Below are 11,830 nucleotides of genomic sequence, written 5' to 3' on the forward strand. Positions count from 1 at the left end.
TTATGAAAAGAAACACTGTATTTTCCCCAAAAATTGGAATGGCCTAGTTTTGGCCATTCCATTCTCACTGGAATGAGAATGGCCTAGTTTTTTATTTTTGCAAATCTCTTTAATGTCTGACTTAACAGGAGGATAGCTGGATTATATCTGCTTCTGCATTCAATTTGTTGCAGAATGTTGTTTTGGTTGAAGTATATAAAGAAAATCCATCGTCCTTCAGATATGTAGTTAGAAAAAGGAGAAGTATTTTACCAGGTTTTTCAGATTGTTGTGTAGCCTCTGGAAAACACCACTGTATATTCATGAGAGAATGATGGTAAAAAAAGATAAATAGTGCCTTATTATTACTATGAAAATAGTTTTGACTTCACACACCTCCTGGGTCTGTGGATCTCCAGGGATCCCTGGACCACATGTTGAGAACCAGTGATGTAGTGTAAGATATGGGCAAGCATGTAGTGTATCAGGGAAGGTGTATCAGGGAAGAAACATATATGTCTGCATTGCTTTCAGTTCATTTCAAGAATGAGAAAAGCAGTGGTTCTCAGTGCACATGAAATCATCTGGAGAATTTGTGGAAAAATCCTGCTGATTCCTGGTCCTCACCAGAGAGTGATCTGCATTTTATACCCAGCTGATTTTCTCACAAGTGGATTGAGAAGCACATTTTGAGAAGCATTAGCTTTAGAGAAAAACAAAGGGAAACATCAAGGTGTTCAATATGCACTGAAAAGATTAGTGTGGATAGAAAATGATGGACAGGCTCACAGAAAGCATGTCTTTCATGATACTACCAAAGAAGTAACCTAGAAATAGAGAAAATAGAGGAGGGTGGCAGTCATCCTGCGACAATCTGCTTAGTTTTTTAAAAAGTGAGATATATTGCTTAGTTTTTAAAAATATCTTTAAAAAACTTTAAAACATTAAATATATAGATTCAACCTTAATATATGTAATGAAATTACATTTCAAACATCAAAAAAAGTATGAGTTACACAATCTTATTGCATTGCATCATAGAGGTTAGCTGTATCTTAAAAATACATCCTACTTTCCTATCTCTAAAATCATGATGCCTTTACGATTCATTTTAGCTTTTAGAAGAAATGTTTTGGAACATTTGTAGCTCACATCTATTCTTGAAAATTTGTAAAATTTACCCCTCATAGTCCTTTAATCCTCTCCAAAAAGAATAGCCTTCTATAATTATTTCTGATTTTCATTCTGTAGCATTCATGTGAATGCATAGAATAGTTAAAATGACAATGTTCCTCTTATTCACAGTTTGTATAAAATTATAGTCTAGTTCCCTTATAGATGAACATTCACATGACATCACATTTATGTCAATTAAAAATGAATCAATTACTCTTATTATCTTATTAATAGCAAGATGAAAATATAGTAATCTATGCTAAATTAATGATAAATCTCCATCCTAAAACAAATAACTCACTAGTCTAAAGAGCTATTTTTGTTTTCAAAAGGGTCAACAGAGCATAGTATTCAAACATAGATGTATGTACATATTGCATTCACAAACACGTACCTGCACTCACAGGCACGTGTGGTGCACAGATATATCACCTCTCTTTTTGCATGTGGAAGGCTCTCCTTTGTCCACATTCCAAGACCTGCAGGAGTCCAGTGTTGGACGTAAGACCTGAAGTTGACATACCTTTCTGCTCTAGTAGGTAGAGGTGGCAAACTTCCTCCTTTGAAGACTTGGTCGTGGCACTAACTTGTTGATTGTGTTTCTTGGCAAAACAGTTGTGATATTATTATTTTTAAAATATATGTAAAAGTATATATTATACATATATAAGCTTGAAAATGTCTGCAGTATATGATATTTCAGAAAGTGAAACTATTTTTTGTCTCCCAGGGGAAAGGGTGGTGGCCTTTGCTGCTGTAGAAGGAATTTTCTTCTCGGGATCTTTTGCTGCTATATTCTGGCTAAAGAAAAGAGGACTTATGCCTGGACTTACTTTTTCCAATGAACTCATCAGCAGAGATGAAGTAAGGAATGAAGTATTCTTCTAGTTATATTTGTAATCATAGCTGCTGTTCATTTATTTTTCCTTCTGCTGAAAATGCTTATGGTGACACAAATATCCTGTTAATTAAAATAAAAGAGGAAGTCATTTCTTCCTTGGATTTTAAGACTGTGTTTTCTTCCTACCTGTCTTACTGTTCCTCCTCAATCTCTGCCCATCCTTATGTACCAATGTACTCCTGGGTTCCCACTTTGGTCACTCTCCTTCCCTATACATGACCTCCTGGCTGATCTTATTTATTCCCATGGAGTCAGCTGCCACCTAGATGCTCATAACAACTAAAACTTTATCTTTAGCCTGGTTATTCTTTCCTGAGCTCCAAACCCATAAATTCAAGTGCATGATAGACGTTTTCTCCTGGAAGGCTCCACAGATATCTCAAACCTAGTATTTCAGAAGTCAAGCTCATCATCTTTCTCCTGAAATGTGTTCTTCTTCCTGTCTTCTCTGTCTCATTGAGTGCCTCTACCTTCTACCCAGTCATATGAATTTGAAATCTGGGAGTCATTTTAGATTGCTTCTTTTTTTTATTTTCCAGCTATATCCAGTCAGTAACTAAATCTTGTCTCCCTCTGTCTGCAACACTCTTTCCATCTTTTCTACCATTTTTTTTTTCATCTGTTGATTACCTTCTCACAAGTTGCCACTTAAAACTTTCCTACCCCAATTAGGTAAAACTGACCACTCTTTGCTCTATGTATTCCTTTGAAACCTGAACTTGTCCCTACCTTAGAGTCCATAACATGTATTGCACTTCTTGTCTCTCTCCTCTACTGGACTCAAGTTCCTTGAGTGCAGAAACCTTGTCATTTATCTTTGTGTTCTCAGTGTTAGACCATTATAGCCGTTCGGGTCACATTGATTGACTAATCCTAGCTCCTCAGCTTATTTCTAAAGTGACCTTGTCAAGTTACTTAACTTCTCTGAGCCTCAGTTTCTTCAGTTATACACCTTAACAGGCTTTTGTTAAAATGCAATGAAACAATATGTATGAAAGTACTTTTTGGGAGCTCCCTCATGGTCCAGTGGTTAGGACTCTGTGTGTTCACTGCTAAGGGGGAGCGGGTTCAATCCCTGGTTGGGGAACTAAGATCCTGCAAACCGCATGGCGTGGCCAAAAGAAAAAAAAATGCTTTGTATAATTACTTTGTGTTGTTTTATGTCTTTAAATTTCTAATAATTTTTATTATTAATGTTATATATGATTATTATAGAGAATTAAGAGAATAAAATCATTCAGTCTCAACACACAGAGATAGCCACCTTCCATATTTTGTATTTCCTTCTGGACAATTTCCTACATTTAAACCTATGTAAATATATACAAATATATTTTTATAATTTGAGATATTCTGCTTTTTTCATATTTTTTTGAGCTAAGATCATCTTTTTTCACTAAGCAGAATATTATGAACATTATTCTATGACATTAAGCATTTTTTGGAAACAGTTTTGTTAGATATCTATTACATATCCTAATGAGTACATATATCATTTATTTGACTATAATTAGAAATTTAGGTTGTTTCCTGGTTTTTTGTATGTTTGTTTTGCTATAATGCAAAATGACTATCTTTGTATATAAGCTTTGTCTCAATTTCATACTATTTTCCTGAGCTAGATTCCCTAGAAATAAAGCTACTAGAGTATAAGGCATGAACATTTTAAAGGCCATCATACTTACGTGCAGATTTCTTTCCAGAAATCTGATAACAATTTGCAGCCCCATCTAACAATGTATGAACATGTCTTTTCTTACTATACCCTTACCAGATTTACTTGTTAAATATTGGATAAATTTGATAGTAGTAGTTAGTATCTCATTATTAGTTTTAGTTGCATTTATTTGATTACTGCTTAGATTGAACATTGTTTTCATAGTGATACTAGTCATTTGTCTTTTTTTCTGTAGTTACCTGTTCTGGTCTTTTGCTTTTATTCCCATCGGTATATATTCCCAATGCACAGTAACTGATTGGGCTCTTTCAATAAGTATTTGTTTATTAAGTTTGTTATATTTATCACATGAATATAATATAAAATATGAATTTTGTAATATTTACTGCAAATATTTTCCCAGTTTGTCCTTTGCTTTTTTTTTTTTTTTTTTTTTGTGTGTGTGGTATGCGGGCCTCCCTCTGTTGCGGCCTCTCCCGTTGCGGAGCACAGGCTCCAGACGCGCAGGCTCAGCGGCCATGGCTCACGGGCCCAGCCGCTCCGCGGCATGTGGGATCCTCCCAGACCGGGGCGCGAACCCGGTTCCCCTGCATCGGCAGGCGGACGCGCAACCACTGCGCCACCAGGGAAGCCCTGTCCTTTGCTTTTTAATTTTGTTTGTTCTTTTTTTTGGGTGAAGTAGAAGAGGATAGCTTTATTTCTTTGCTAGGCAAAGTGGGACACAGTGGGCTCCTGACCTCGAAGAAAGCTACATTTCTCTGTTCGAATCTGCCCTTTGGAACTCAGGGAAGGTCATGGAGCCTGGAGTCTTTCCTACAAGAAATGGGGGACAAAAGGGCCTCCAAGCCTGGGAGCCCCACAGGGCCTCACTCAGTTTCACTCCACCCTTTTCTTTGATACTCCTCAATCTTGAGGACAGATATTGGACAAGAAAGGGAACAATCATTTTGGATAGAGATGTTAATCATAAACAGAGGAACCCTGTTTTAGGGAGACTTGGTTTTAATCCCCACTTCGGTTTTTATCTTTCCCCAAATCTTTCAGGGAAGTGGGCGATGACTGTTCTGACTACTTCCTGCTCAGATGGGGCATAGTCCTGCCTAATTTTGGGGGAATAGATACTGAATTAAAAATATTTGAGTTCCACATCCTGGATCCAAGTCTTATATGATTAAGATCTCAATTTCTTGGTCTGGTTAGAGGTAAGAGTGATGACTGGAACTTTAGTAGGCAGAATGGATCTCATTCCCTTAGGAATTCAGAATAGGTCTGAAGGCCAGTTTGGAACTGGTACTTAGGAGAGACTTGTTGTAGCCAATTTTTTCCAAACTATTCCTTGTGTGGGGAAAACCCATCAAGGCAATCCTGAAGACCTGGAAATAGGAAGCTGACCACATATCTAGCAGTTAGAATTATCAGAAAGAATCAGCATACGAATCTATAGGTAGAAGGTATGAGAAAGGCTAAGAAAACAGAATTTTCATTCCGCTTGTCGGAACAAATACTTGTTTCCCAAAGGGTGAGATGTCCGCTTCTCGGGAGTCTGCTCACTGGCTGTAGGCAGGCTTGGCTGGTCAGTCTCTGGTAATCTTCTTACTCTGGTGTGATGTACCCATGGCTTTACTCCATCCAATTTTAGAGAGACGTGAGTAGTAAGAAGAATGTCATAGGATCCCTTCCTAGGATCCCTTCTGTTTCTCTTTAAGCTGCTGCTTAGGTCCTTGCTCTTTCCATAGTTTCAGCAGCACCTTGTCTCCTGCTTTGAGGGGATGCAAGAGAGCTTCCAGATGAGGGGGAGACCTGTGGAACATAAACTCATCCATGCATACAGTTAACAATTGACCAATCTGTTGTACATACTGTTTAATTTTTTTCATCCTGTGTTAGAGATGTTTCTCTTTTTTACTGTTACTACTTTTTCCCTTCTGGCTGGAAAGGCTTCTACTCAACCTTGATCCAGGTGTAATCCTCTTAAATCTTTAGCCAAAATTTCGTTGAAGAGGGTGGGGGAATTTTTAAATCCTTGTGGCATCCTTGAGTTTGACATAGCTCAGAAGATTCCATGTTTGCGACAATACAGGAATGAATGTGTCTGAAATCACATCCACAATGGTCTTGTAGTTTTATCATAATTACTCCATTTTGACTCTCAAATGCATTCCCCATGTCAGTGTTAAAGCAGATGTACAATGTATTTCTGAAAGGCCACAAAACAGGCCGCTTTTTACCGCTTTTTAAAGTTAAACCATGTATAGGCCAGAGTGACTTCCTCATACCTCAATATGTGCAGATTTTTTTCTTTCAGTTCCCCTTTTGATTGCAAGTCTTTCAGTAGAAGACATTGATGATCAAAATATCTGCCCCTTGGTGCCAGGGTGATTCAGCTGTTTGCCCCAGGTGTAGATCATGTCCCTTGGTGCTAGGCCTCCTTTGTATTTGCCTAGTCCATCCACATTAGGGGAAAACTGATCAAGTATAGTGAACAAGCACAGAGGTATGTTAATGAGGACATGCTTTATAGGCTATACATTTTATCATTTATACCCAATTGTCACACAAGCATTGTACATGTGCTTTCAGCAATAGACCTAAAATAAGCAGTGGTACATGATGAGTAATTACACTCTGATACCTTCACTGGGTAGTTTTCCTTTCCTCCTAAACATCAGGGCAAAAGTGTGGGTAACACAATAACTTTCATAAATTCAAACTTCAATTAACAGAACTAGAATTTCATATCTATTGAAACATAATCCTTTTCTCTAAAATTACCCTCATTTTCATAACCCAAGAGTCTCCAATTTCTGGAGGGACCAGGCAGAGATAAAAGAATATTTCAATTTTTTCTACAGAGGTGTAATTTACCCAATTGTTCTAAGTCATAAGTAGCTTGAGGGGAAGGGCTCCCCTATGTCTGGGAAAACCATAAACATTATTTACCAGCCCACTCGGTAACTAATCCTTTTGCTAACTTTTTATGAAGCCATCAGATTCTCCATTAAGATTTTTAAATTTCTTAACCAGCTCAGCTGTATGATATGAAATTTATCAGAGACCTGTATTTGTCAAAAGGGGTCCTTCACATAAGTCTTCTTGAAGATGAAGCACCTTTGCAAAAGCATCAGAGTACAGCAACAGAAAGACTTAAAAGGGCTCAGTTAAGCATCTGACTGCAATGTAATTGGTAAAGAAACTTGGTTACAATAACCAGGATTACATTTAACTTGACTGATTACATTTAATTTAACATACCAAATAATCCCAGTTAAATATTTCTCTCTGAGATGCCTCAGGGGCCCTCTGAAGAATCTCAAAGTTAGCTGGAGGTCAAAAGAACCTTTAGAAACTGCCAAACAATACTCACTCATTTTATACAAAGTGAAAAGATTTCAAGGGCAAATAGGAATCTGGTCTTGCCCTAGCCCACTCCCAACAAAATCCATTTACCCAACTAGATTTAATCCAATCTTTGAAAATCCTGATCATGCACAACTTTAAAAACATGTGCTTTCTTATGGAGAATTATTCCTAAAGAGTTTACCCAAAAGCTCTTATCACACTTGCATTACTTAACATTGATGACTCTAAAGACATGTCTATATTAATCAAAGCAACAAGCTTAAGCCACCTTCAATAGCAGATATTAATTCAGTACTGAATATTTCCCAGATCATGTGGTCCTAAAATTTATTTTGGCCAATTTTCTAGACATTTAGATGTAATTTGTAAGTGCTTACTTTTAAGTCAATTAGATAGAGCTCATTTACAAGTTAACTTTTACATAAAGACTGAACCAGAGATCTCAGTTTTTTTGCTTGAGTTTAAAAAGACCTTTTTTCCCTGCCTTTTTCTTCAGTCTCAGGAACTAGAGATGGTCTAGATAAAATAAGTGTTCTGGCGGGCCTAGGCACAGGGGGAGAGAAATAACAATTCCTTTTCATGGGGGAATAGCTGAAGATCTCCCAATTTTGTAAAAATACCCTGGGTGGGGTGTTATAAGATGGAACAGAGCTCTGATCACCCATAACAAGGCTAGTCCAAAAGGGAAAATCCCAACCAACATTCTGCCACAGGCAAAACCAGACACAATAGGATGGATTCCCTGGTGTTGTCACATGTGAGCCCTGTTAGTGAGCCCTGTTATTCAAAGACGTCTCAACCGGTCAGTGTAAGTACTGACATGCATACATACATACAACAAACATGGTCCCACAAACAAAACATGTACAACTCTTTTCTCAGTCTCCCTTATTTTCCTTTCCCTTCAGAAACAACCAGCTCTAGGCAAAATGACTTTCCTTTCTCTTTGTACCATCAGCTTGTTACCTAGCTGCTCACTTTTATTATGTAAGTGCGTGAATGCTTGAACATATGGAATTTCTCCTGTCTTTCTATTCCTGTGACAAAACAGCTCTAGCTGGAGAGTAGTATAATAATTTAGGCTACCATTCAAAGACCATCTTTCCTCATTTTCAAGAATGTACGTTGGCCAAACAGAATTACAATAGAATTTCATTTTTTTTTCCTCGTTATAGGTTTAGAACTATAGGTCGATGAGTCTGCCAGGATTTTCCCCAGGGGGCTATCAGATGGAGAAAGAGGAGGAGGAGGAGGGGAAGGTGGGGAAGGAGGAGGAGAAGGAAAAGAAGAGGAAGGGGAAGAGGAAGAGGAAGAAGGAGAAGGAGAAAAAAAGAAAACGGAGAAGAAGGAGAGGAGGAAGAAGGAGGAGAAAGAAAAGAAGAAGAAGGAGAAGAAAAAGAAGGAGAAGGGGCACTTCCTATATTTGATTGATAGAACACTCACGAGCGGACTGAAAACAAAACAGAACCCTCGCCAGCAGACGGAAGCCTTATGCCAGAAAAAAACAGACAGCACAAAGCTCAGAGTGGTCGCTTCCAAGTCCTACTTATCCCATGACCTTAGTCTAAGCAGTGCCTTACAGATGGGATTTCCGAAACAAAAAATCCCCAGATGGGAACCAAACGTTCCCCAGATGGAACCAAAAGTTCTTCAGAGGGACAAAATTGAAGGAGCCTGGGAGTGCACTCCCAGGGACTTACCCAGATTCTGGCAGAGGTGTTGCGACATCAGATGCTATCTTTTCTGCTTCCCCAAAACAATTCCTAGGAGTAGGAAGTCCAGGGCGGTCCAGGCAAGGAGGAAGAGAGGAAGAGAGGAATGTCCTCAAGGCAAAAAGGGCCTCGGCAGTTGCTAGGGCGGTCCCTCTTCCTCTGTCTATTCCCACCTCAGAGTTCCAGCTGCCAGGATGGCAGACGGGGTATGACTCGGGGCTCGGCCTCCAGGCAAGGGTCCCAGGTGATCTGGCTTCTAGGGACACCCACCCCCGGACCGTCCCCGAGGCGGTCCCTTGGTGATCACCAAAATTGTTACCGAAAGCTTGGCCTCTCTGTATACCAGTTCCAAATCGAATCTCAGGGGACAGAGTTTTGGGTGAAGGAGAAAAGGATAGTTCTATTACTTTGCCAGGCAAAGGAGGACACAGTGGGCTCCTGCCCTCAAAAATTGTGTGTCCCCTGTTTGTTCTTTTAATGTACAAAACCCTGAAATTCGTGGGATCTACTTTCAGAGATGAGTTAAATAGTCACACATATTTTGTTTTTGAACATTTAACTCTTTAATGCCATTGAAATTTGTTTAGTACAAGTACGGAATGTAATATAAATAAAGCATAGGATAAGTTAGAATGTAACTTAATTTTATTTCACACACTCTTCGGAAGTTTTTCCAATTCTCTTTAAGTAATCCTTCCTTCTCCATTGACATGTGATGTCTTCTTTACTATATATTAAGACTTCGAGTATACTAAAATGTTTCAGGGCTTTTTCTTTTTCATTAACCTATATGTCAATATCATGCCATAATAAACTATTTTAATTATTGTAGTTTTTTATGTTTTGATAATTAGTAGGCTAAATCTCATAACTTTTATTTTAAAAGTGTTCTTAATAGATTCTGCCCATTTAGTCTTCCAGATTAATTTTTTAACTTAAAAACAACCCCACTAGGATTTTGATTAGAGTCGCTTTAAACCTCAGAATTAATTTTATTCCCTTATTGATTTAACAGTTACAAGTGCCTGCCTTTGACTTACTCATCTCTGTAATAGGTAGCTAGCTATGGGTTCTAATCAACACTACGTTGTCACCTTTCAGCAGTTCATTTGAAATTCAGCCTTTGGTAATTTGAAATATCCTTTTGAGTCAAGTGGAGGGAGTATGTTTCACTAGTAAATTTTCTAAGATTAGCTATGTAAAGAGGTTGTTTTCTAATGGTTTCTTCTGGGAATGACAATTTAACTAGGTAAATAATCCTTGGAATACAGCCCTTGATTTGAGTCTTATCTTTCAATTGTCTGGGTTTTTGTTGTTTCATTTAGAAAAAGCTAAGCAGCTCTGATTTGTGTGTATTCCTTCCACCTTCTCCTCCCTTGTCGGCTTACAGATTCATTTCTTTTTCTTTGTAGTTTAGAAATGTTAATTGACTGCCTTGTTGTCGTCTCTAATTGTTAATTTTGTTTAGAACTCCATCATCTTTCTATGTCTCTGTGTCTCATCTTTCTATGTCTCTGACCTTTCTCTCTTTTTTTTTTTTGAAATTTACGTCTGTTGTTTTCAGCTTTATACCATCTGTTCTGTGTTTTGAAATCCCGATTATTGTAGATTGAATCTCCTTGCTCTGTTCTCCAATTATTTAATTTCTATATCATTTCATATATTTGCATAACTATTCTGTTCTCCAATTATTTAATTTCTATATCATTTCATATATTTGCATAACTATTCTGTTCTCAAGGTATTTCACAATTTTGCTTTCTTTTGTTGTTGAGTTATCTGCAATGTCATTTCTGCTTTATACAGTTTCAGATGGTATCCTTAATTCTTCAGTTTCCATTTTCATTACACTGAATTTATTTTTATCTTGAACCATTCTTGTTTAATATAACTTGTGTTTTTGAAATCTCTGAGTTTCACCTGTTCTTTAAATACTTAATTGTTTTTCAATCATTTCTTAATTTTTTAAAAAAACACTAAAAATGAGTGAATTTGCATTTTGGTTCTTCTTTGTTTTCCTTTCCAAAATGCTTTTGGTTGCAGATTTGTTGTTGTTAATTAATTCTTCTTTCATGTTAATGAACTGAGATTTGCTGGCATTGAAAATTTTTCATTATAGGTTATTATAATTGGCATTTTAATAAGATTTGAAGAAAAGAAATTCCTGGCCCTGTTAATCCTTCTTCTGTCTTCCAGAAGTTCAGTGTTGCATTCCTAACTACTTTATATAATGCCTGATACATCACTGTGTGAAAATAGCTGATTAAACATCTTTTGACAGTGATATTTTTCTTCTATTTTAGGGGCTTCACTGTGACTTTGCTTGCCTGATGTTTCAATACTTAGTAAATAAGCCTTCAGAAGAAAGGGTTCGGGAGATCATTGTTAATGCTGTTGAAATTGAGCAGGTAAGCAGGAAAGCTTACATAATTAGCACATCTCTCTTTCTTTGATGTTTGTGCCATTATTTCACTAGGTTGACACATGAAATTGCCATTTTGTAGGTCAAAATAGGTATCAGCAATATTATATGGTCAACCTGGCAGTACCAATAGATGATGTATTGCAGTTATTATGTCAACTTATAGTTTGGTTTATAAGTCAGTCTTTATTATATATTAAGATCTTATAATTTGTTTCAGGACTATTTTTTTGTCTCATTGATCTGTCAAATTTCATGCCACAACAAACTATTTTAATTATCTTAGCTCTCTAGGTTTTTAGCTGCTAGAGGGCAGTGATGGTTTCTTGTTTTGTATTCTTAAACTAGCAGGGTATCTAGCTTAAAGCATGCATCAAATGTTCACAGAACGAATAAATAAATGAATTAGTGAACATTAAAGTATGATTTAGGGCATGTAAAGATCTCTAACTAGAAAGACCTGGATGCTTCACTTAGAATGTACTTTTATCATTTTAAAGGACTAGTTGAAAAGTAAAATAAGTTTATAAACTTTTTTTTTTTTTTTTTTTTTTTTTTTTTGCTGTACACGGGCCTCTCACTGCTGTGGCCTCCCCCCTTTC

At 37.2% G+C, this 11,830-nt stretch overlaps 1 protein-coding gene across 1 annotated transcript in view; it reads left to right on the forward strand.

The window, feature by feature from the left end:
• RRM2B (ribonucleotide reductase regulatory TP53 inducible subunit M2B) overlaps positions 1-11,830 on the forward strand; it is a 42,503-nt gene that overhangs the window by 22,486 nt on the left and 8,187 nt on the right. Inside the window, exon 7 of the mRNA XM_007123499.3 lies at positions 11,110-11,214. Coding sequence (XP_007123561.1) covers positions 11,110-11,214 — 105 coding nt within the window. The remainder of the gene's footprint in view (positions 1-11,109; positions 11,215-11,830) is intronic.

Source organism: Physeter macrocephalus, chromosome 15 (genome assembly GCF_002837175.3).
Source record: "Physeter macrocephalus isolate SW-GA chromosome 15, ASM283717v5, whole genome shotgun sequence".
NCBI classification, from domain to species: domain Eukaryota; kingdom Metazoa; phylum Chordata; class Mammalia; order Artiodactyla; family Physeteridae; genus Physeter; species Physeter macrocephalus.